Source organism: Coregonus clupeaformis, chromosome 29 (assembly GCF_020615455.1).
Source record: "Coregonus clupeaformis isolate EN_2021a chromosome 29, ASM2061545v1, whole genome shotgun sequence".
NCBI lineage: Eukaryota > Metazoa > Chordata > Actinopteri > Salmoniformes > Salmonidae > Coregonus > Coregonus clupeaformis.
In genome coordinates this window covers 12,482,670-12,509,121 of record NC_059220.1, presented here as the reverse complement: position 1 = coordinate 12,509,121, position 26,452 = coordinate 12,482,670, and the positions used below count along the sequence as shown (strand labels likewise).

Below are 26,452 nucleotides of genomic sequence, written 5' to 3'. Positions count from 1 at the left end.
ATTTTAGTTTGTTTGCACTTTAGTTGAAGTGAGAAGGTAACTGCACTCCCAGTGCACAGTACTAGTCAAGACTTGCTACCCTGAGACCGTACACAGGGCACAGCTCCTGTTTTCTTAGAAAACATCCTCTCTGAAAGGAACTTACTTTAGCTCTTGTTGTTTTTTACATATCGATTTATTCCGATGAATACCGTACGTACCACAGCACACTTAAGAGCCTTCCAATAGGGTATCTTCAATTAAAGATTTAGATCTGTCAGACCTCTAGTCCAGTTGAACCACTATCACCCACCTCAATGCCACAGGAGTTATATAGGGCCGTGGTCTTTGAGTTATGCTTTTATGTTGTTTTAAAGGAAACTACGATGGTAGTATGAAGGAGATCCATTTGCTTTTTTTTTTTTTTACTGTATATAATAACACAAGTGTAACGTGACTAAGTACTTGAATGGAGAAATGTATTATGTTAGTCACAGTGCAAGGGTACTACAGTGGCTTGCGAAAGTATTCACCCCCCTTGGCATTTTCCCTATTTTGTTGCCTTACAACCTGGAATTAAAATGCATTTTTGGGGGGGTTTGTATCATTTGATTTACACAACATGCCTACCACTTTGAAGATGCAAAATATTTTTTGGGGTGAAACAAACAAGAAATAAGACAGAAAAACAGAACTTGAGCGTGCATAACTATTCACCCCCCAAGTCAATACTTTGTAGAGCCACCTTTTGCAGCAATTACAGCTGCAAGTCTCTTGGGGTATGTCTCTATAAGCCTGGATCTAGCCACTGGGATTTCTGCCCATTCTTCAAGGCAAAACTGCTCCAGCTCCTTCAAGTTGTATGGGTTCTGCTGGTGTACAGCAATCTTTAAGTCATACCACAGATTCTCAATTGGATTGAGGTCTGGGCTTTGACTAGGCCATTCCAAGACATTTAAATGTTTCCCCTTAAACCACTCAAGTGATGCTTTAGCAGTATGCTTAGGGTCATTGTCCTGCTGGAAGGTGAACCTCCGTCTCAGTCTCAAATCTCTTGAAGACTGAAAAAGGGTTGCTTCAAGAATTTCCCTGTATTTAGCGCCATCCATCATTCCTTCAATTCTGACCAGTTTCCCAGTCCCTGCAAATGATAAAGAATACCCACAGCATGATTCTGTCACCACCATGCTTCACTGTGGGGATGGTGCTCTCGGGGTGATGAGAGGTGTTGGGTTTGTGCCAGACATAGCGTTTTCCTTGATGGCCATTAAGCTCAATTTTAGGCTCATCTGACCAGAGTACCTTCTTCCATATGTTTGGGGACTCTCCCACATGCCTTTTGGCGAACACCAAACAAGTTTGCTTATTTTTTTCTTTAAGCATTGGCTTTTTTCTGGCCACTCTTCCGTAAAGCCCAGCTCTGTGGAGTCTATGGCTTAAAGTGGTCCTATGGACAGATACTCCCATCTCCGCTGTGGAGTGTTGCAGCTCCTTCAGGGTTATCTTTGGTCTCTTTGTTTCCTCTCTGATTAATCCCTCCTTGCCTGGTCTGTGAGTTTTGGTGGGCTGCCCTCTCTTGGCAGGTTTGTTGTGGTGCCATATTCGTTCAATTTTTTAATAATGGATTTAATGGTGCTCCGTGGGATGTTCAAGTTTCAGATATTTTTTTATAACCCAACCCTGACCTGTTTGGAGAGCTCCTTGGTCTTCATGGTGCCGCTTGCTTGGTGGTGCCCCTTGCTTAGTGGTGTTGCAGACTCTGGGGCCTTTCAGAACAGGTGTGTGTGTATATATACTGAGATCATGTGACAGATCATGTGACACTTAGATTGCACACAGGTGGACTTTATTTCACTAATTATGTGACTTCTGAAGGTAATTGGTTGCACCATATCTTATTTAGGGGCTTCATAGCAAAGGGGGTGAATACAGTCATGGTCAAAAGTTTTGAGAATGACACAAATACTAATTTTCACAAACTCTGCTGCCTCAGTTTTGATGATGGCAATTTGCATATACTCCAGAATGTCATGCAGAGTGATCAGATGAATTGCAATCAATTGGGACAAAGTCCCTCTTAGCCATGAAAATGAACTTAATCCCCAAAAAAACATTTCCACTGCATTTCAGCCCTGCCACAAAAGGACCAGCTGCCATCATGTCAGTGACTCTCTCGTTAACACAGGTGAGTGTGTTGACGAGGACAAGGCTGGAGATCACTCTGTCATGCTGATTGAGTTAGAATAGCAGACTGGAAGCTTTAAAAGGAGGGTGGTGCTTGAAATCATTGTTCTTCCTCTGTTAACCATGGTTACCTGCAAGGAAACTCGTGCCGTCATCATTGCTTTGCTCAAAAAGGGCTTCACAGGCAAGGATATTGCTGCTAGTAAGATTGCACCTAAATCAACCATTTATCGGATCATCAAGAACTTCAAGGAGAGGTTCAATTGTTGTGAAGAAGACGTCAGGGCGCCCAAGAAAGTCCAGCAAGCGCCAGGACCGTCTCCTAAAGTTGATTCAGCTGCGGGATCGGGGCACCACCAGTGCAGAGCTTGCTCAGGAATGGCAGCAGGCAGGTGTGAGTGCATCTGCACGCACAGTGAGGCGAATACTTTTGGAGGATGGCCTGGTGTCATGAAGGGCAGCAAAGAAGCCACTTCTCTCCAGGAAAAACATCAGGGACAGACTGATATTCTGCAAAAGGTACAGGGATTGGACTGCTGAGCACTTGGGTAAAGTCATTTTCTCTGAATCTCCTTTCCGATTGTTTGGGGCATCCGGAAAACACCTTGTCCGGGGAAGACAAGGTGAGCGCTACCATCAGTCCTGTGTCATGCCAACAGTAAAGCATCCTGAGACCATTCATGTGTGGGGTTGCTTCTCAGCCAAGGGAGTGGGCTCACTCACAATTTTGCCTAAGAACACAGCCATGAATAAAGAATGGTACCAACACATCCTCCGAGAGCAACTTCTCCCAACCATCCAAGAACAGTTTGGTGACGACCAATGCCTTTTCCAGCATAAGGCAAAAGTGATAACTAAGTGGCTCGGGGAACAAACATCGAAATGTTGTGTCCATGGCCAGGAAACTCCCCAGACCTTAATCCCATTGAGAACAAATTTTGACAAACACCAAGCATTGATTATGCAAGAATGGGCTGCCATCAGTCAGGATGTGGCCCAGAAGTTAATTGACAGCATGCCAGGGCGGATTGCAGAGGTCTTGAAAAAGAAGGGTCAACACTGCAAATATTGACTCTTTGCATAAACTTAATGTAATTCTCAATAAAAAACCTTTGACACTTATGGAATGCTTGTAATTATACTTCAGTATACCATAGTAACATCTGACAAAAATATCTCATAACACTGAAGCAGTGAACTTTGTGAAGACCAATACTTGTGTCATTCTCAACTTTTGACCACGACTGTACACATGCACGCACCACTTTCCTGTTATTTATTTTTTAGAATATATTGAAACAAGTTATTTTTTTCATTTCATTCACCAATTTGGACTATTTTGTGTATGTCCATTACATGAAATCCAAATAAAAATCAATTTAAATTACAGGTTGTAATGCAACAAAATAGGAAAAACGCCAAGGGGGATGAATACTTTTGCAAGGCACTGTAATAAGTGTAGGTGCTTTCTATGCACATACTGATTGATTGATGTTTCTTTTTTTACTGTGGAATACTGTGCTCACTAAGGAAGGGATATTTGCAGGAGTTGGGCTGGGAGATTTATAACGTGTATTTTGTATAACTACCAGAAAGGGAAACTAACCAAATAATTGATTCAGTCTTAATACAGCTACTGTATAATTAAGGGAATCATGCATTTAATGGTATCATGTTGTTGCTTCTGAATACTGTACTCTAGTGCTACTTAATCCTTAGGAGCTTGCCAGTTCAATTCAGATTGACAAAGTGTAAGTCTCAAATGACAGCCTATTCACTATATAGTACACTACTTTTGACAAGAGCCCGGGCCCTGGTCAAAAGTAGTGCATGATCTAGAGGAATAGGGTGCCTTTTGACATGTAAAATCAGATGGTTCATTGAATGACAGATGTTTTGGAATACACTAGACAGGAAAACCCAAAGATCGAGTTGAAGTAACCCCTCTGTGTCTATATGGGATTCCATGGGATGCACTGCAAGTTCACTGAATCCTGTTGTATGAATCCATGCCTCTCCTTAGTATGAATGAACTTCCTTAATAAAGGTGTTTACAGTGACTCTGCCTGATGGTGCTGTATGACCACCATAGAAAGAGCAGTGTTTCTCAACTCCATAGGACTGCACATTTTTGCTCTAGCCCATCACTAACACAGTGCTGATCTGGAACAAAATTGCGGGGGCCTAGGACAGGACTGGAGTTGAGAATGTTTTTTCCTTCTGACGAGCCATGCAATCGTCAGCAGAGAAAACAAAACCATGAATGTGTGCAAAAAGCTCATTCAAACCATTGTGCCATGTTTTATGGGTGGGTGATACCATGCTGTGAAACGTTCATGCTGTGCTATAGTTTTGGACCTAGTCTAGTATTGATTCTGTAGATCTGTAACACTTAACATTGCTTTTCAGTTGCCTGTGTAGTTAGTGTGTAATTACTATAGTAATAACATGTTCTCTACACTGCTTCACTCCACAACCTCCAGATAATGGCCATGTAGGTGATGTACATTATGGATTAAAGAAAACAATGGCAACAGGTTCTCTTTTGTACACAATAATACTATTATTTACATTGCAACATTTATTCAATTCACTTTACTGTAAAGTATGACAAGTCAAGATGTGTATTCTATAGTGCATTGTTTTTAAACATCACAATTAAATAACCTTTTGAGATGTTATTGCTATTTACAAAGCCGCATACTGCATTTTGTTCACACTGTTGTTAAATCGTTCACACCATAGCCAGAACTAAACCTTTGAGTCCAGTAGTCAGTACAGTAGTTTAATCAGAGAGGTCTGAGATCATCTTTATCTGGTAGCCTGAAGTCCAGTGGTTTCAGAAAGTCTGGTAGAGAGTCCAGCTGTTTAACAGGTATAGACTGGGTCATCTTATGCATAGCCTGAACAAAGAGAGAGGGAGGCGATATTTCTAAGAGCCACTGGAACGCCTGCTCTCCAATAAGACTCTGCCACAGCCCTGGATTCTTCTGCAGCTGTCCCTTCATTTGAAAATTGAATTTTGGCATGAAGAGAATGAGATAACCAAGGCAGACGTGCTTGATGCGCATGTCAGGCTTGCCCTGGCTTATCTGATTTAGGAGGCAGTCCAAGGGGGTGTTCCCATCTCTGTCTGTGACATAAGGACTTGCACCGTGTCCTAGTAACATAATCAAACACTCAGGGCGCACCAGTTCGCACGCCAGATGCAATGCGCCTTTGCCGCCTTCCATGTGAAAACATCCACGACTGTTGAAGTAGCTCTGGCGCTCGCTATCAGAGAAGTATTTTAGGGAGTCCATTATCATTTTAAGGATAGTAATACGATTATAGCGGACAGCTACTGTGAGATGCGGTGTTGCAGATGCTTGGCAGCAGCAGAAGCTTCGACTGGGCATCTCCAGTGCGCTGACAGAGTATCTGTTGAGGATGTATTTGGCGTATTGTTGATGGTTGTGGACAAGTGCATACAGAAAAGCCTCGGATGAAGTAAAAGTGCACGCCCGCCCGTCTTCTTCCCAATGAAACACTTCCATTGTCCGCATGTCCTCGAGCACCCATACTGGTAACAGGTCCCGCACTGCTTGGTAGAAGGCAAAGGAGGTTCTTTGGCACTGTTTCTCGGATTTATAATCGGCCCGGCTGTCAAACACACCTAGATCGTAAAGCATTGTCACTGTGTTCTGCAAATTCGTTTAATTTCTGAATATACTTTTTTTTTTTGCAAGGTATAGCCTAGCACCTCTGTGCCAGGTATGTTAACACAGGGTGTCAACAGAGATGATTTTAGAAGATAACAATTATAAATAGATAAAATAATCAATAGCTGAATTTAGGGAACTTGCATAACACACTGCAAAAAGTTTTTCGAAATAAAAATAAAAGCCCATAGCAAACGAAAACGTTAAGGCTCTTCTGTGTCGCTGCTCTTGGAGTCTGTTCAGTGTGTTTCGGGTGTTGCCTTCCTCTGTTATTGACTTACTTCAAACCCTCTTCTGACTCCATCGGCAGTTTATATACCTTTGCTGGTGGTGAACAATAGTGGATCTCCCTAAACGACTGCCCTCGTTGGTCACTCACTGCGTCAACAAATATCCCCATTGGTTGTCTGATGACGACTCCAAGGTGAGATGAAATGTGACGTCCTCAGTTCCAAGTGCCCTTAACCTTAACGTATTTGTTTAGTGCGCCATGTGAACGATTTGTTTGGGCAACGCGTTATCGCCCCCATATAGTGTCCCCACTGCATACACTACATACAGAACCGTCCGGAAACGCACGTTGGGTTGTGGGTCGCCAGTGCGTTATGTAATTTCGCGTCTGGTGCAACGCGCCGCCTCTGTTTAATAATTTCAAGGAATTTACTTATCGTTTAGGTCGTGTTGTCCCATCAGGATTACGTTAAACCTATCAACTGTAGACCTCTAAAACAAGATATACCACATTAATAACATGGACAACAGGTCTAGGCAGGCAACAATATAGGCATTTCAAATTGTTTTTGAAACGTTGACATTCAAATTAACCTCAAATTGTGTAATAGCTTGTGAGTTCATGCAAAAGTCAAATGTATGTGTTATATAAAGTATTAGATTTTAGTAGCTTCAGTATAGGGCAGACAATTATAGGCGTATTTTCGATAGTCCACCACGCCATCTGTCTGATGAATACGTGTAGTTGCATGTCATGAATAACCTTGAATTGACAAAGTAGCATATGCTCATCTTCACCCTCATCATCACCCATTTAAATAAATTTTCAAACATAGTGTACAATATGTCCACACATGATGGTATGATCATATCTGACCTGTTGAAATGATTTATTATGAGCCATGCAGAAGTGTAAATGCAGTTTAAAATGGGTTATGAAGAGGGCAGTCAGTGTAAAATTGGTTCTGAATCAACTAATTTAAAATGTGTAGTAAAATAAAAATATATTATTATAGCATCCTTTCGGTTACTGGCCCAATGCTCTAACCGCTAGGCTACTTTCCGCCCATACTGGTATGGAGTTGCATGGGCTTCTACCATTCTCCATATTCTAGGTTGTGAGTAATAATAATCTTCATTTCCCAGTGACAATGCAAACAGGCACAGTGATGTTCCACAGTCATAAACCCCAACCCGACTAACATGACATTATGGCATGGGTAATCTGTGTAGCCTATGTAATGAGAAATGTAAGGTCACTAAAGATATTTAGATTTAGTGTATAGACGTGAGCATGACTGCTGCAGCTAGATAGGGCTGGGCTATACTGTATAAAACAGGCAACTTTACAGTTCAGAAGAAGCATGATGGATGAGTTTTTGATTAAATGAATGTTAAGCAGAGAATGAAATACATCACAATCTGTAACCACCACATCTATGTGGGAATGACAATGGAAAAAGGATAAGAGCAGAGGAAAAACCAAAACACATACAGTGAGGGGAAAAAAGTATTTGATCCCCTGCTGATTTTGTACGTTTGCCCACTGACAAAGACATTATCAGTCTATAATTTTAATGGTAGGTTTACTTGAACAGTGAGAGACAGAATAACAACAAAAAAATCCAGAAAAACTCATGTGAAAAATGTTATAAATTGATTTGCATTTTAATGAGGGAAATAAGTATTTGACCCCACTGCAAAACATGACTTTAGTACTTGGTAGCAAAACCCTTGTTGGCAATCACAGAGGTCAGACGTTTCTTGTAGTTGGCCACCAGGTTTGCACACATCTCAGGAGGGATTTTGTCCCACTCCTCTTTGCAGATCTTCTCCAAGTCATTAAGGTTTCGAGGCTGACGTTTGGCAACTCGAATCTTCAGCTCCCTCCACAGATTTTCTATGGGATTAAGGTCTGGAGACTGGCTAGGCCACTCCAGGACCTTAATGTGCTTCTTCTTGAGCCACTCCTTTGTTGCCTTGTCCGGGTGTTTTGGGTCATTGTCATGCTGGAATACCCATCCACGACCCATTTTCAATGCCCTGGCTGAGGGAAGGAGGTTCTCACCCAAGATTTGACGGTACATGGCCCCGTCCATCATCCCTTTGATGCGGTAAAGTTGTCCTGTCCCCTTAGCAGTAAAACACCCCCAAAGCATAATGTTTCCACCTCCATGTTTGACGGTGGGGATGGTGTTCTTGGGGTCATAGGCAACATTCCTCCTCCTCCAAACACGGCGAGTTGAGTTGATGCCAAAGAGCTCCATTTTGGTCTCATCTGACCACAACACTTTCACCCAGTTCTCCTCTGAATCATTCAGATGTTCATTGGCAAACTTCAGACGGGCCTGTATATGTGCTTTCTTGAGCAGGGGGACATTGCGGGTGCTGCAGGATTTCAGTTCTTCACGGCGTAGTGTGTTACCAATTGTTTTCTTGGTGACTATGGTCCCAGCTGCCTTGAGATCATTGAAAATATCATCCCGTGTAGTTCTGGGCTGATTCCTCACCGTTCTCATGATCATTGCAACTCCACGAGGTGAGATCTTGCGTGGAGCCCCAGGCCAAGGGAGATTGACAGTTATTTTGTGTTTCTTCCATTTGCGAATAATCACACCAACTGTTGTCACCTTCTCACCAAACTGCTTTGCGATGGTCTTGTAGCCCATTCCAGCCTTGTGTAGGTCTACAATCTTGTCCCTGACATCCTTGGAGAGCTCTTTGGTCTTGGCAATGGCGGAGAGTTTGGAATCTGATTGATTGCTTGTGTGGACAGGTGTCTTTTATACAGGTAACAAGCTGAGATTAGGAGCACTCCCTTTAAGAGTGTGCTCCTAATCTCAGCTCGTTACCTGTATAAAAGACACCTGGGAGCCAGAAATCTTTCTGATTGAGAGGGGGTCAAATACTTATTTCCCTCATTAAAATGCAAATCAATTTATAACATTTTTGACAAATGTTTTTCTGGATTTTTTTGTTGTTATTCTGTCTCTCACTGTTCAAATAAACCTACCATTAAAATTATAGATTGATCATGTCTTTGTCAGTGGGCAAACGTACAAAATCAGCAGGGGATCAAATACTTTTTTCCCTCACTGTACTATTGTATCTTTATTCATGTATCTGGACAGATGCAGTGCCTTCCAGAAGTATTTGGCCAGTGAAGTAAAAAAAAATTCAGAAAAAATTAATACAGGCAAAAGTAGCCAATAGAAAGTATTTCCTATTCCTATGGGAGGACCCCCATTTAGCAAGATATGAGTCTAGCTCAGGTAGGCTATTGACCTCCCCAAATATTGTTAGACTTCACCTGGCCAGATATTTTTGGAGGGCATAGTTTGCAACTGCATTGCCACATTGTTCTTAATAAATATGAATACGTGCACATATTTTGGAGTACACTAACTTTAGCCTACTTATTTTCAAGTAGACCAGAAGTAGCTTGATTGTGACAATGTGAATGCAAGCCATTGCTCCTTTTATAGGGCTTCTGAGGATGGGGACCAGGGGCTAGGGACAGATTTAGGTTACTGATCTAATATAGGCTTATGTATAATTTGTGCATGGTCACTGACATAAACATAAACGAAATTAAATGCAGTCCTTTAAAATTAAAAAAGGACTGAAATTCCTATGATTTTATGAATGTATTAATTGTTTTCAGTGAGATTATTTTAAGTAGCCTTGAATTTTTATTATTTCCATAAATTGGCTGTATTTGCAGAACTCATTTTGTTTAGTTACATAAGTTCCCTACTACCCAATTCATTAAATTAATTAATTGTAGCCTCTAGTTTCCAAGTAAGAAGAGAGTTGGTCCTCATCATTAGCTTGAGGGGCCTCTCTTCAGGGCAAGGCTTGAAAAATTCAGAGTTCCATTTGATGCAGTCAGGCACTTTATCAAGACCCCGTGGAGTGTGAACTAGCAACCGACCCACCTGGCAAGATTCTCGACACCTAGTAACGATTATAATGGACAAAAGTAGTCAGCTAACTAGTCAAAGTCTGTAGAATATCGTCGACAAATGCTGGTGTTAAAGCCACGTAGCTATGCTAAATTATTTCATAAATCAGGCTTGCTAGATGCTACCGCAACTTTTATCCAAGTAGCTGCAAGCTAGCAGTCAAGCATCCCTCGCTAACTTGGGTATTTTTTGTTAGCTAGCTTACTGGGTGGCTGGTTAATATTCAAAGACCCATACAACAGCTATTTGGCCACCCGTCATATTTTTGGAGCCAGCTAGCTATCTGAACTAATTTTATAATATAGCCGTCTTTAGCTGGGTAGTTGACCAGTTTAATCAATTGGTCATCATAGCTTCGTCCAGCTTGCCAGTAGCTTAGCTAGCCAACTTGCTAACGTTACTTTGTTCGCTAGCTAGCAAACTAGCAAGGTGCTGCTGACGACAGCCAGACAGTAGCGAGCCAAAATTCGAGTAGTTTTGTTGCTCTTTCTCCATTTAAAAAATGCCTGCAATGATGGAAAAGAGTGGTTCGGAAATGTCTGGGAAAAGAAGGGGTAGGAATGCAGTGAATAATCCTAACAAAAGTTTTGCTACAAATGGAAATAGCAACAATTCATGGGAGGAAGGAAGTTCGGGCTGCTCCAGTGATGATGAGCATGGTAGGTCAACACGAAGGTGGTAGCCTCAGTCACACTAAACTACTTCATACACTTGTACACTGATTCAAAATGTTAATATTGTGTTTGTTTTATGTTCAGGTAGTGGTGGTATGAGAGTTGGGACTCAGTATCAAGCCCTTGTGCCAGACTATGATCCAGGTGAGTAATTTTACTGTTCAGACAGTTGTAAAGCTAGAACACATTACCAGACATGATAGCCTCGAACAATTCCTGGTAGTCGATTCCACGAACCTTGACTAACCGGGCTTGTTACTGCTAATCTTGATTCTTTTGACATTCCAACTCTTGTCCACGGCTACGTTTTGTTTAATGTTTGAAAGGATATAACTACACAACTCAATCACTAATGTTAAAATATATACAATATATTTCAGCATTTTTAGATGCTAAATATTTTTTGGGGACTAATTAAAAAGTTTGTAATTTACACCAGTTGTAGCTAGGCCCTAATTGTTGGTCGAACGACCATGATTATAACCGTTTAATTCCTTTTTTATTGAGAGAAAAAAAACAATTGTCTAGATGTGACTGCTACCCATCAAGGAATTAAGCATTATGAAATGGATGATGTGTAGCTGCTTTCACTTTATGGTTGTAAGTCCTGACTGCTGATAGTCCATATTTGTTTTAAATTGTATAAATTATGTCTTCATGAGAAAATTCATTGGCTTGTGCTGCAGATAATGCATTTTGTACTTTCCAATGGAACATGGAATTTCATAGAAACTTTGTTTCTAGCTACATTTGTTGTATTCATGGACATTGGAAATGGGTTTCACTTTCACCAGAGTTTCACATTTTCAACTTAAACATTTAGGATAAAGGCAAGGAGTAGTTTAAGAGTAATGAAGTCACTGGTCCTCATTCGATCCCATTACCCCCCTATGACAGAGATTGCCAAAGTGGCAGAGGAGAGGGACAACTTGGGCATGCGGGTGTGGATCCCCAGCCGGAACCTGGCTGAAGCTAAATGTAAGGAACATTCAAGCCATTTCCTCATTATGTACCAAATGTAAATTAGTTGCTTTTACAAATCTGAAGTTTATCTGAAGCAAAATATTAACTATACAATAATAACAGAAATGTGTAGATTAGTGTTATTCCAGTCTTTTGTCTCTTTCTCTTTCTCTCTGTCTCTCTGTGTGTGCCTTTAGAAGGTATTCACACCCCTTGAATTTTCCCACATTTTGGATTCGGCTATTTCAGCCACACCCGTTGCTGACAGGTGTATAAAATCGAGCGCACAGCCATGCAATCTCCATAGACAAACATTGGCAGTAGAATGGCCTTACTGAAGAGCTCAGTGACATTTAACGTGGCACCGTCATAGGATGCCACCTTTCCAACAAGTCAGTTCCTCAAATATCTGGCCTGCTAGAGCTGCCCCGGTCAACTGTAAGTGCTGTTATTGTGAAGTGGAAACGTCTAGGAGCAACAACTGCTCAGCCATGAAGTGGTAGGCCACACACAGAACGGGACCGCCGAGTGCTGTAGTGCGTAAAATCGTCTGTCCTGGTTGCCGCACACAAGCCTAAGATCACCTAATGCAATGCCAAGCGTCGGCTGGAGTGGTGTAAAGCTCGCCGCCATTGGACTCTGGAGCAGTGGAAATGCATTCTCTGGGCTGATTAATTGCGCTTCACCATCTGGCAATCCGACGTAAGCTACCTGCCCCAATGCAGAGTACCAACTGTAAAGTTTGGAGGAGGAGGAATAATGGTCTGGGGCTGTTTTTCATGGTTTGGGCTAGGCCCCTTAGTTCCACTGACGGGAAATCTTAACGTTAAAGCATACAATGACATTCTAGACAATTCTGTGCTTCCAACTTTGTGGCAACAGTTTAGGGAAGGCCCATTCCTGTTTCAGCATGACAATGCCGCCATGCACAAAGCGAGGACCATACAGAAATAGTTTGTCGAGATCGGTGTGGAAGAACCTGACTGGCCTGCACAGAGCCCTGACCTTAACCCCATCAAACACCTTTGGGATGAGTTGGAACGCCTACTGCGAGCCTGTCCTAATGGCCCAACATCAGTGCCCGACCTCACTAATTCTCTTGTGGCTGAATGGAAGTCACTGCAGCAATGTTCCAACATCTAGTGGAAAGCGTTCCCAGAAGAGTGGAGGCTGCAAAGGGGGAACCAACTCCATATTAATGCACATGATTTTGGTATGAAATGTTAAGTGAGCAGGTGTCCATATACTTTTGGTCATGTAGTGTATTTTAAGCTTAAATAAGTTGCATGGACTCGGTGTGCAATAATAGTGTTTAACATGATTTTTGAATGACTACCTAATATCTGTACCCCACACATACAATTATCTCTAAGTGCCCTCAGTCGAGCAGTGAATTTCAAACACAGATTCAACCACAGACCAGGGAGGTTTTCCAATGCCTAGCAAAGGGCGCCACCTATTGGTATCAAATTAAATGTATTTGTCACATGTTTCATAGACAACAGGTGTAGACTAACAGTGAAATGTTTACTTAAGGGTCCTTTTCCAACGATGCAGAGTTAAAGATTAGATAAAAAAAAATATATATAGAAATAGTGACAAGGAATAAATACAGTGTGAATAACTAGTAAAAATAACATGGCATATATATATATATATATATACACAGTACCAGTCAAAAGTTTGGACACACCTACTCATTACATTTTAGTCATTTAGCAGACACTCTTATCCAGAGCGACTTACAGTTAGTGAGTGCGTACATTTTCATACTGGCCCCCCGTGGGAATCGAACCCACAACCCTGGCGTTGCAAACGCCATGCTCTACCAACTGAGCTACACGGGACTAGGGTCATTCAAGGGTTTTTCTTTATTTTTACTATTTTCTACATTGTAGAATAATAGTGAAGACATCCAAACTATGAAATAACACATGGAATCATGTAGTAACCAAAAAAGTGTTAAACACATCAACATTTATTTTATATTCTTCAAAGTAGCCACCCTTTGCCTTAATGACAGCTTTGCACAATCTTGGCATTCTCTCAGCCAGCTTCACCTGGAATGCTTTTCCAACAGTCTTGAAGGAGTTCCCACATATGCTGAGCACTTGTTGGCTGCTTTTCCTTCACTCTGCGGTCCAACTCATCCCAAACTATCTCAATTGGTTTGAGGTCGGGTGATTGTGGAGGCCAGGTCATCTGATGCAGCACTCCATCACTCTCCTTCTTGGTCAAATAGTCCTTACACAGCCTGGAGGTGTGTTTTGGGTCATTGTCCTGTTGAAAAACAAATGATAGTCCCACTAAGCGCAAACCAGATGGGATGTCGTATCGCTGCAGAATGCTGTGGTAGCCATGCTGGTTAAGTGTGCCTTGAATTCTAAATAAATCCCAGACAGTGTCACCAGCGAAGCACCGTCACACCACCACCGCCATGCTTCACGGTGGGAACCACACATGCGGAGATCATCCGTTCACCTACTCTGCGTCTCGCAAAGACACGGCGGTTTGAACCAATAATCTCAAATTTGAACTCATCAGACCAAAGGACATATTTCCACCAGTCTAAAAATCAAATCAAATGTATTGGTCACATACACATGGTTAGCAGATGTTATTGTGAGTGTATCGAAATGCTTGCAGATGTCCATTGCTTGTGTTTCTTGGCCCAAGCAAGTCTCTTGTTCTTATTGGTGTCCTTTAGTAGTGGTTTCTTTGCAGCGATTCGACCATGAAGGCCTGATTTCATGCAGTCTCCTCTGAACAGTTGATGTTGAGATGTCTGTTACTTGAACTCTGAAGCATTTATTTGGGCTGCAATTTCTGAGGCTGGTAACTAATGAACTTATCCTCTGCAGCAGAGGTAACTCTAGGTCTTCCTTTCCTGTGGCGGTCCTCATGAAAGCCAGTTTCATCATAGCGCTTTATAGTTTTTGCGACTGCACTTGGAGAAACTTTCAAAGTTCTTGAAATGTTCTGTATTGACTGACCTTCATGTCTTAAATTAATGATGGATTGTCGTTTCTCTTTTCTTATTTGAGCTGTTCTTGCCATAATATGTACTTGGTCATTTACCAAATAGGTATATCTTCTGTATACACCCCCTATCTTGTCACAACACAACTGATTTGGCTCAAACGCATTAAGAAGGAAAGAGATTCCACAAATTAACTTTTAACAAGGCACACCTTTTAATTGAAATTAATTCCAGGTGACTACCTCAAAAAGCTGTTTGAGAGAATGCCAAGAGTGTGCAAAGCTGTCATCAAGGCAAAGGGTGGCTACTTTGAAGAATCTCAAATATAAAATATATTTAGATTTGTTTAACACTTTTTTAATTTATTTTTTTCATAGTTTTGATGTCTTCACTATTATTCTACAATGTAGAAAATAGTAAAAATAAAGAAAAACCCTTGAATGAGTAGGTGTGTCCAAACTTTTGACTTGTCCGTGTTGGTGAGTTTGGACCATGATAGATATTTAGTGATGTGGACACAGAGGAACTTAAAGCTCTCAACCCACTCCCCTACAGCCACGTTGACGTGAATGGGGCGTGCTCAGCCCTCCGTTTCCTGTAGTCCATGATCAGCTCGTTAGTCTTACGGATGTTGTGGGAGAGGTTGTCCTGGCACAACACTGCCAGGTCTCTGACCTCCTCCCTATAGGCTGTCTCATTGTCGTCTGTGATCAAACCTACCACCGTCGTGTCGTCGGCAAACTTAATGATGGTGTTGGAGTCATGCACGGCCATGCAGTCATGGGTGAACAGGGAGTACAGGAGGGGACTAAGCACGCACCCCTGAGGGGCCCCCGTGTCTGGAACTCCAGGATCCAGTTGCAGAGGAAGGGGTTCAGTCCCAGGGACCTTAGCTTAGTGATGAGCTTTAAGGGCACTACGGTGATGAACGCTGTAGGTGTTCCTTTTGTCCAAGTGGGGAAGGGCAGTGTGGAGTGCAATAGAGATTGCGTGATCTGTTGGGGCGGTATGCGAATTGGAGTAGGTCTGGGATGATGGCGTTGTGAGCTTTCAAAGCATTTCATGGCTACAGATGTAAGTGCTACGAGGCGATAGTCATTTAGACAGGTTACCATTGCACCTTGGTCACAGGGACTATGGTGGTCTGCTTGAAACATGTAGGTATTACAGACTCAGTCAGGGAGAGGTTGAAAATGTCAGTGAAGACACTTGCCAGCTGGTCAGTGCATGCTCTGAGTACGTGTCCTGGTAATCCATCTGGCCCTGCGGCCTTGTCAATGTTAACCTGTAGAAAGGTCTTACTCACATCGGCTACAGAGAGCGTGTTCACACAGTCGTCCGGAACAGCTGGTGCTTTCGCACATGGTTCAGTGTTGCTTGCCTCGAAGTGAGCGTAGAAGGCATTAAGCTTGTCTGGTAGGCTTGTGTCACTGGGCAGCTCGTGGTTGGGTTTCCTTTTGGAATCCATGATCGTTTGCAAGCCCTGCTACATCCAACGAGCGTCAGAGCCGGTGTACTAGGAGTTGATCTTAGTCCTGTATTGACGTGTTACCCTTTTGATGGTTTGTCGGAGGGCGTAGCGAAATTTCTAATAAGCGTCTGGGTTAGTGTCCCGTTCTTTGAAAGCGGCTGCTCTAGCCTATAGCTCAGCACGGATGTTGCCTGTAATCCATGGCTTTTGGTTGGGATATATACAGTGCAGTCGAAGTATTCAGACCCCTTCCCTTTTTCCACATTGTTACGTTACAGCCTTATTCTAAAATGGGTAAAATAAATATTTTTCCTTATCAATCTACACACAATACCCCATAATGACAAAGCGAAAACAGGTTTTCGAAAATACCTTATTTACATAAGTATTCAGACCCTTTGCTATGAGACTCGAAATTGAGCTCAGGTGCATCCTGGCCAAACTGAGCAATCAGGGGAGAAGGGCCTTGGTCAGGGAGGTTACCAAGAACCCGATGGTCCCTCTGACAGAGCTCCAGAGTTCCTCTGTGGAGATGGGAGAACCTTCCAGAAGGACAACCATCTCTGCAGCATTCCACCAATCAGGCCTTTATGGTAGAGTGACCAGATGGAAGCCACTCCTCAGTAAAAGGGCTGCTTGGAGTTGGCCAAAATGCACTTAAAGGACTCTGACCATGAGAAACAAATTTCTCTGGTCTGATGAAAACAAGATTGAACTCTTTGGCCTGAATGCCAAGCGTCACATCTGGAGGAAACCTGGCACCATCCCTACGGTGATACATGGTGTTGGCAGCATCATTCTATGGGGATGTTTTTCCAGCGGCAGGGACTGGGAGACTAGTCAAGATCGAGGGAAAGATGAACGGAGCAAAGTACAGAGAGATCCTTGATGAAAACTGCTCCAGAGTGCTCTGGACCACTGACTGGGGCGAAGGTTCACCTTCCAACAGGACAACGACCCTAAGCACACAGCCAAGACAACGCAGGAGTGGCTTCAGGACAAGTCTCTGAACGTCCTTGAGGGCCCAGCCAGAGCCCGGACTTGAACCCGATTGAACATCTCTGGAGAGACCTGAAAATAGCTGTGCAGCGACGCTCCCAATCCAACCTGACAGAGCTTGAGAGGATCTGCAGAGAATAATGGGAGAAACTCCCTAAATACAGGTGTGCCAAGCTTGTAGCGGCAAACCAATGAAAACTTGATGCTGTAATCGCTGCCAAAGGTGCTTCAACAAAGTACTGAGTAAATGGTCTGAAATGTGAATGTGAGATTTTTTATAAATTTGCGAAAGATTATAAAAACCTGTTTTTACTTTGTCATTATGGGGTATTGTGTGTAGATTGAAGGGGGAACAAACAATGTAATACATTTTAGAATAAGGCTGTAACGTAACAAAATGTGGAAAAAGTAAAGGGGTCTGAATACTTTCCGAATGCACTGTACGTACATTCACTCTGGGGAGGACGTCGTCGACGCACTTATTAATGAAGCTGGTGGCTGTGGTAAACTCCTCAATGCCATCGGACGAACCCCAGAACATATTCCAGTCTGTGCTAGCGAAACAGTCCTGTAGCTTAGCATCTGCTTCATTGGACCACTTCCGTATTTAGTTTTTGCTTGTAAGCTGGAATCAGGAGGATAGAGTTATGGTCAGATATGCCAAATGGAGGGAGATTTTACGCGTCTCTGTTTGTGGAGTAAAGGTGAACTTCAGTTTTCTTTGCCTCTAGTTGCACAGGTGACATACTGGTAGAAGTTACATAATGCAGGAAAACTGAAATCCGTTTTAACAGGCCACTAGGAGCGCCACCTCTGGGTGAGCATTTTCTTGTTTGTGTATGGCCCTATACAGCTTGTTGAGTGCAGTCTTAGTGCCAGCATCGGTTTGTAGTGGTAAATAGACAGCTTCGAAAAATATAGATAAACTCTTGATAAATAGTATGGTCTACAGCTTATCATAAGGTATTCTAACTCAGGCGAGCAGAACCTTGAGACTTCCTCCTCTGAGCTTCCCTGACGCTGCTGTTTGGTCCTGCCGATGTATAGAAAAACCAGCTAGATTTATATTTACCATGTCCTTGTTCAGCCACGACTCAGAGAAACATAGGATATTACAGTTCTTCAGATCACATTTATAGGATGGTCTCGAACATAGCTTGTCCAGTTAATTCTCCAGTGATTGCACATTTGCCAATAGAACGGAGGGTAGAGGTGGTTTATCCACTTGCCGACGTAGCCGCGCGTCGGCCTCTAAAGCGCCGCCGCTTCCTTCTCAGAGTGTCTGGGATTTGGGTCTGGTATAATCAATATGTTCTCCACCTCTGACTCATTGAAGTGAAGTCCTCACCCAAATCGAGGTTAGTGATAGCTGTTCTGATGTCCAGAAGCTATTTTCAGGCATAGGAAACGATGGCGGAAACATTATGTAAAAAAATATATATATATTTAAGATCAGCGTCAAAAAAAGACGCAAAATAGCACAATTTGGTCTGGAGCTTTCTAGCTCTGCATTGTTGGGAAAGGGCTCATAAGTAAGCATTTCACGGTAAAGTCTAAACCTGTTGTATTCGGTGCATGTGACAAATACATTTGATTTGATTTTTCATTTTATTTGAGCCCGTAAAACAGCTGCTATTCCCTCCAGTGCCATTCTATGGGTTAAAAAAAAAGACATTGAATATACTTTTTGAGCATGTTGAAGTTATTAATTACATATTGGATGGTGTATCAATACACCCAGTCACTACAAAGGTACAGGCATTCTTCTGAACTGTTGCCAGAGAGGAAGGAAATCGCTCAGGGATTTCACCATGAGGCAAATGGTGACTTTAAAACAGATAGTTTATTGGCTGTGACAGGAGAAAACTGAGGATGGATCAACAACATTGTAGTAACTCCACAATACTAACCTAATTGAAAGAGTAAAAAGGGCGCCTGTACATACTAAAAATATTCCAAAACATGCATTCTGTTTGCAACAAGGCACTAAAGTAATACTGCAAAAAATGTGGCAAAGGAATTCACTTTTTGTCCTGAATACAAAGTGTTATGTTTGGGGCAAATCCAATACAACACATTACTGAGTACCACTCTCCATATTTTCAAGCATAGTGGTGGCTGCAGCATGTTATGGGTATGCCTGTAATCATTAAGGACTGGTGAGTCCCCCCCAAATAAATAAATATATATGTAACGGAATGGAACTAAGCACAGGCAAAATGATAGAGGAAATCCTGCTTCAGTCTGCTTTCCATCAGACACTGGGAAATGAATTCACCTTTTAGCAGAACAGTAACCTGAAACGCAAGGCCAAATCTTTAATGGAATTGTTTACCAAGAAGACAGTGAATGTTCCTGAGTGGCCGAGTTAGCGTTTTGACTTAAATCTACTTGAAAATCTATGGCAAGCTTGAAGAATTTTGAAAAGAATAATGGGCAAATGTTGCCCAATCCAGGTGTGGAAAGCTCACAGCTGTAAAATCACTGCCAAAGGTGCTTCCATAAAGTATTGACTCGGGTGTGAATAATTATGTAAATGAGGTATTTCATTTTCAATACATTTGCTAAAATTTATAAAACATGTTTTCACTTTGTCATTATGGGGTATTGTGTGTAGATGGGTGAGAAAATAAATACATGTAATCCATTTTGAATTCAGGCTGTAACAACAACATGTGGAATAAGTCAAGGGGTATAAATACTTTCTGAAGGCACTGTATACTATTATTTGTATTTTATTTTTTACAGTGGATGAATACATTGCAATTACCAAAGAGAAACATGGGTACAACATGGAACAGGCACTTGGGATGCTCTTCTGGCACAAGCACAACATTGAGAAGTCCCTGGCAGATTTGCCCAACTTCACACCTTTCCCAGATGAGTGGTCAGTGGAGGACAAGGTCCTGTTTGAACAGGGCTTCAGCTTCCACGGAAAAACTTTCCACCGTATACAGCAGATGGTGAGAGACTGGCGCCTCTGGGTTTTATTGGTTGAAAACCGAATACATCATTGACAAACGTATAACACATAGTTGATGATGACCATGGCACATTACACTAAATGCTAATTTGGGGTGCCCATTGTGTGATGTCTCTAAACAACAAATCATGCAGAAAAAAGTGTTTTCCTTAGTCATTGATAAGGTCTTCTTGTTCTTGTGCTAGTTGCCTGACAAGTCCATTGCCAGCTTGGTTAGATTTTACTACTCTTGGAAGAAGACACGGAGCAAAACCAGTGTCATGGATCGTCATGCACGCAAGCAGAGGAGGGAACGAGGAGAAGGGTTTGTTTCAAACGCATCAACCACATTCTCCCTCATACCTTTTCAAAACGTTAATTGGTCAGAAAAACATATTGTAATCTTCGAAAGTCAGGCCAAGAATACAATATATATATTTTTTCTATGTATCAATTTTTTTCTTGATCTTTTTAGTGAGGATGAGTCTGAGGAGACCAATGGGAACACTCCAGGGGATGTAGTGTATGGACCAAATAAGGAGGAGAAGAAAGAGGTTGGTCTATTCCGAGGCTCTTGTAACTTAATAAACAAAAGATATGCTGTTTATTGAACCAACTAACATGTAGATTTTCTGTTTTAGCTGGGTGCCGCACCTGAGAAACAGGAGCTAAAACCAGTACCAGTGGTACAGAAGGTAGCTTCTAAATTCTAAATATTTTCATTACCATTTCAATAGGAACATACAGAATTCATATTCAATTCCTCCTACTTTTGATGCTTCGGCCATTTTAACCCGAATGTATTCCTTCACGTCTAGCCGAATACTGGTGTGGCAGAGAAGCTGACCCAAGTCAAAAAAGAACCCCAGGGTCCTCCAGGGAAAAACCTGCACCGTACTAAGAAGAAGCCTCCTAAAGGAATGTACCTGAGCCAGGGAGACGTAGCTGCAATGTCCACCAGCACCCCTGCTGCAGTCAGCGTGCTGCGGCAAATGGACATGGAGCTGGTTGCCATCAAACGGCAGGTTAGTGTTAGTCTTAACATCAATACATTCATATTTTCTGTGATAGGATTTTCTTATCCTCTAATGAGAGTAAGTTTTGCAACAATCAGGTATTGATGTCAATGGGAGTTTTGTGTGAAAATTAAGAGCTGTGCCTGTGTACCTAAAGTATCTTCAGTATTCACCCCTGAGTCCGGATGAGAGATTAGTTAACCTAGAAATGTTTCCTTATTGAGTTTTATCCCCTTCTAGATCCAGAGCATCAAACAGAATAACAGTGCTCTGAAGGAGAAGCTTGACCTGGGATTGGACAACTTCAGAGTACCTGAGGTAACGCTATTGCTTAGTTCTGACCATCTGATTTGGTCACTTTCTCCATGGAATTAATGTTACTCTTGTGGCTTGTAACCAGGGGTTGGAACGAAAATGATTTTCCAATCATTCCATTCTGAACAGAACCATTTTTTCACTGAAGTTCTGAACGGGTTTGAACCCCCCCAAAAAAACAAAAACAAAACGGTATCTATAGTTCCTTTCTGTTCCTTTTTAAACCTCTGAAATCATTTTTTTTTTTTTACATTTAGCTCGTCATTAAATTACTTCACTAATCAGTGCGGATAGAGCAGCTTGCTATGGAGCGACTGAAATGTTGCAGGTGGGGAGAGAGGGTGGAGGAGTTGGCTTGATGCGCTGGGCATCTTGTTATGACATACATTATCTGAATTAGGCCCACAAAATTATACCTACGGAGGAGCGGCTTCTATGAACGAACTTGAATGTCTTTGAACTTCCGAGAGTTGGCTTAGCGTTGGACCAGAACTAGCTAACAAGCTTGTGTATGCAGAGTGGTACCAGAATTAAAATAAAAACACATATTACCTTTTTGTAGTTAATGAAGCCAATGTGAAACGTGATGAACTGAACAAAAATAAACGCAACATGCAACAATTTCAAAGATTTTACTGCGTTACAGTTCATGTAAGGAAATCAGTCAATTGAAATAAATTCATTAGGCCCTAATCTATGGATTTCACATGACTGTGAATACAGATATACATCTGTTGGTCACAGATACCTTAAAAAAAAGGTTGGGGTGTGGATCAGAAAACAAGTCAGTATCTGGTTTGACCACCATTTGCCTCATACAGTACGACATCTCCTTCACATAGAGTTGATTAGGCTGTTGATTGTGGCCTGTGGAATGTTGTCCCACTTCTCTTCAATGGCTGTGCGAAGTTTCTGGATTGTGGCGGGAACTGGAACCAGCTGTCGTACATGTCGATCCAGAGCATACCAAACATGCTCAATGGGTGACATGTCTGAGTATGCAGGCCATGGACAAACTGGGAAATCTTCAGCTTCCAGGAATTGTATACAGATCCTTGCGACATGGGGTGGCGGCGAATGAATGGCACGACAATGGGCCTCAGAATCTCGTCCCAGTATATCTGAGCATTTAAATTGCCATCGATAAAATGCAATTGTGTTCGTCGTCTGTAGCTTATGCCTGCCCATACCATAACCCCACTGCCACCACGGGGCACTCTGTTCACAACGTTGACATCAGCAAACCGCTCACCCACACAACGCCATACACGCAGTCTGCCATCTGCCCGGTACAGTTGAAACCAGCATTCATCCGTGAAGAGCACACTTCTCCAGCATGCCACTGGCCATCGAAGGTGAGCATTTGCCCACTGAAGTCGGTGACGACGCCGAACTGCAGTCAGGTCAAGACCCTGGTGAGGACGATGAGCACGCAGATGAGCTTCCCTGAGACGGTTTCTGACAGTTTGCGGAGAAATTCTTCAGTTGTGCAAACCCACAGTTTCATCAGATATCCGGGTGGCTGGTCTCAGATTATCCCACTGGTGAAGAAGCCGGATGTGGAGGTCCTGGGCTGGCGTAGTTACACGTGGTCTGCGGTTGTGAGGCCGGTTGGACGTACTGCCAAATTCTCTAAAACGACCTTGGATGTGGCTTATGGTAGAGAAATTAACATTCAATTTTCTGGCAACAGCTCTGGTGGACATTCCTGCAGTCAGCTTGCCAATTGCACGCTCCCTCAACTTGAGACATCTGTGGAATTGTGTTGTGTGACAAAACTGCACATTTTAGAGTGGCCTTTTATTGTCCCCAGCACAAGATGCACCTGTGTAATGATCATGCTTTAATCAGCTTCTTGATATGTCGTACTTGTCAGGTGGATGGGTTATTGTGGCAAAGGAGAAATGCTCACTAACAGGGATGTAAAAAATCTGTTCACAAAATTTGAAAGAAATACGCTTTTTGTGCGAATGGAAAATGTCTGGGATCTTTTATTTCAGCTCATGAAACATGTTACCAACACTTTACATGTTGCGTTTATATTTATATTCAATATAAATAGTATCCTTAACTTGCATTGAAAAAGTTAATCCATTCTTCCCTAATTAAAAATCTCTCCCTAATTTCTGAATACGCTGGTACACACTGGCAAAGCTTTTCAGGTGGCAGGCAGACACTGAAATACGTTTCTGAGTGACAGTGAGGACTTTGCATAGGCGCTTTGTTGTGTTTTTTCTGTGGGACGTAACAGAACGTTACTAACTGGTTCCCGTGCTTTTAAAATAACGCTTAGTTCAGTATAGATCACTTTTGTTGCCGGTTCTGATTCTTTTCCTAGACAAATGTTTTCTGTTCTGTTCCCTGAACCGGCTCCAACCCCTGCTTTTAACTCATTATGACCTGTTGTGTATGTCAGATGGAATGTTTGCGTGCCAGTGATAACATGTCCATTCATGTCTCAGGTGACCCAGAAGTTCAACACTCGCTGGACAACAGAGGAGCAACTGCTTGCTGTACAAGGTAATTTATTGCAAGTGCAACAGATGTGTAGGGATTAGAGAAAGGGAGGAGGTAGAAAATGTAAGCAACTGAAGTAGAGCCCATGTGAATAGTCGTGATATAAAGAATTCCATCTTAAGTTCTGTTTTGCTGGGGGAGCATGGCACGTAACAATCTACATTTGTTTAAAATGTTTGTTCCCTCCATTGTAACATCTACCAGCCATCAGAAAATATGGGCGGGACTTCCAGGCTATCTCGGACGTGATTGGCAATAAGTCTGTGGTGCAGGTGAAGAACTTCTTTGTCAACTACCGCCGACGCTTCAACCTGGATGAGGTGCTGCAGGAATGGGAGGCTGAGCACGGGATGGAGGGAGCAGCCAAGGGAGGAGAGGAGAAAATGGACACATCACCATCTTCCACTGAGGATGGAGCCACCATCCCTGTGGCACCAGAGGATCAAAAAGAGGTCTGTGACTTGCATTCCATTATGAATGGCTAAATTCAGTTATCAGTCTCAGTATGAAATGAGACTTCATTTGCACTGTGCCCTACTATTTTTGTGGTCCCCTTTTTATCTGCCCCATAGTAATAATTCAGAGGGATGAACAAAGAATTGCAGTCTAATTTGAGTTTGTTTTGCCAGATGTATTAATTGCAAATACTCCCCATTGTCCCTTTACAGCAATCGTCACCAGTGGAGGCACAACAACCTCTGGCATCCTGAGTGGTCGGCCATCTTGGATTATTCTGTTGGCGGAACTCCTCCCTTTTGAGATTTTACTTTTGTTCTGAAGAGGCGATGATTAATCTGAATCTGCACAGGTTACGTCCTGTCTGTGTGTGCTTCTTCAAGAAGGCCATTCCTGTTACCTCTTCCCCAATTCAAGAATGTTTTGCAGCTACCCACCAATTAACTTAAAGCACCATTCTTCAGCCGGGCTGACAGTCAAAGTAACCAGGATTATCTGACTGCACTTTATCCTATCACTATTTGTTTGTCACCTTGGTGAGAAGAAAAACTTCTGTATCAAATGTAACTTGTTTTTGTATCTGGCCCCTTTTACCGTCACTCTCAACATTACAGATGATCCCTATTTTCCAGACCACAATATCAGTTTGTGTCATTTTATCCTTTACTTTGTAAAGACTGGTTTTGGTTGTGTAGTATTTAATCACAATAGGTCTCAGTATGAAATGACCCTGTGGATTACTATCCTCTCGTTCTGTGTGCTGGAATGAGGACTTGACGAAGACGTCTTTGTACACCAGACTGCCATAAAGAAAAACAACCCAGTAAATGCCATCGCCGTGTTGGAGATGAGGGTGAGTCAGGTGAGTTGTACCCCCGACACAAACAAAGGGCATAGAGGATGGCATTTCCACAGGGACATTTCATATTGAGACCCAGTGCAAGTTAATACTACACCAAAACCATTTCTATTTGTCTTCTTCCTCCCTAACCTTTTGTCTGCGACCCTAGTGCATATTTAAAAATAATGCATTCATTGTTGTAATTAATGTAAGGAACTTTCATTAGGAGCTGTTAAACATTGTGAGGATGTCCATTTTCAGATTACTAGTAACCTCAGGAGAATGGGGTCAACACAATTATGTTAATAATTATTTTCAGTTGAAAAGACCGTTGAATGAGAAGTTACTTAAGTAGATGAATGAAAAAATAAGTGACATTTTAATTTAAACCTTTTTGAGTTTTGAAGTGTTTTATTTGTCAGTTCAAACCCTGGCCCTTTCGCAGCAACTTGCCTATGCTATTCAACCGTTTTTACTGTACTGATATCATGATTTAGTATACTGTTTTAACTTTTTTTATATATTTGTGAAGAAATTGTGAAGGCCTGAGGTGGGGTTTTAATGAGTGTATATTTTATTGCTGTAATTTACCAGTGTGTATTGTTCGCTCATCAATTAAATACATTTGAAGGATTTATAGGGACATTTAAAGGCATTCACTTGATGCTCATTTGTCTTTTCCAGCTGTTTGCGTTTAGCCTGGTCCCAGACCTGTTTGTGCTCTTGCCAACTCCATTGCTTATTGTCAGTCACAACATGATGGCACAAACAGACTGGCACTCAGGCTAATTTGTTCTGTCTTTCAGCACACAGTTTGTCATAAATATTTAGATCAGGTGTGGTTTAAGCTGCTTCGGTGTTGTGCCTGCTTTGGGGTCATGCATGCACCTTACTGTAAAAGCCCTGCAGTGAAAACTGCATTTATGGTCAGTTGGTAGAGCATGGCGCTTGTATAACGCCAGGGTAGTGGGTTCGATTCCTGGAACCACCCATACGTAAAATGTATGCATGATTGACTAAGTTGCTTTGGATAAAAGCTTCAGCTAAATTGCATATATTATACACTGAGTGTACAAAACATTAAGGACACCTGCTTTTAACATGATCAGGTGAAAGCTATGATACATTATTGATGTCACTTGTTAAATCCACTTCAATCAGTGTAGATGAAGGGGAGGAGACTAGTTAAAAAATTATT

General features: G+C 42.1%; 3 protein-coding genes across 3 annotated transcripts in view; 2 read left to right on the top strand and 1 right to left on the bottom strand.

The window, feature by feature from the left end:
- The window catches only part of LOC121544723 (TNF receptor-associated factor 3-like), a 56,599-nt gene that overhangs the window by 15,783 nt on the left and 14,364 nt on the right, over positions 1 to 26,452 (top strand). The window lies entirely within an intron of this gene.
- On the bottom strand, positions 4,702 to 7,606 carry LOC121544726 (ankyrin repeat domain-containing protein 9). The gene has a single exon (XM_041854817.1). It carries the CDS (start codon positions 5,832 to 5,834, stop codon positions 4,953 to 4,955), a length of 882 nt encoding a protein of 293 aa, XP_041710751.1. The 5' UTR covers positions 5,835 to 7,606; the 3' UTR covers positions 4,702 to 4,952.
- On the top strand, positions 9,157 to 25,891 carry LOC121544724 (REST corepressor 1-like). Its single transcript, XM_041854815.2, has 12 exons — positions 9,157 to 10,719; positions 10,819 to 10,878; positions 11,632 to 11,712; positions 19,896 to 20,110; positions 20,316 to 20,434; positions 20,585 to 20,663; positions 20,751 to 20,804; positions 20,928 to 21,134; positions 21,366 to 21,443; positions 23,903 to 23,960; positions 24,162 to 24,409; positions 24,626 to 25,891. The coding sequence occupies exons 1-12, from the start codon at positions 10,563 to 10,565 to the stop codon at positions 24,665 to 24,667; spliced, it is 1,398 nt and encodes a 465-aa protein (XP_041710749.1). The 5' UTR covers positions 9,157 to 10,562; the 3' UTR covers positions 24,668 to 25,891.

Bases quoted from the DNA above. Each gene is read 5' to 3' on its own strand.
- LOC121544726 (XM_041854817.1), bottom strand. From the start codon at position 5,834: ATGCTTTACGATCTAGGTGTGTTTGACAGCCGGGCCGATTATAAATCC.
- LOC121544724 (XM_041854815.2), top strand. From the start codon at position 10,563: ATGCCTGCAATGATGGAAAAGAGTGGTTCGGAAATGTCTGGGAAAAGA. The intron at 10,720-10,818 runs GTAGGTCAACAC...TTTTATGTTCAG, and splicing joins CTCCAGTGATGATGAGCATG to GTAGTGGTGGTATGAGAGTT. The intron at 23,961-24,161 runs GTAATTTATTGC...AACATCTACCAG, and splicing joins GCAACTGCTTGCTGTACAAG to CCATCAGAAAATATGGGCGG.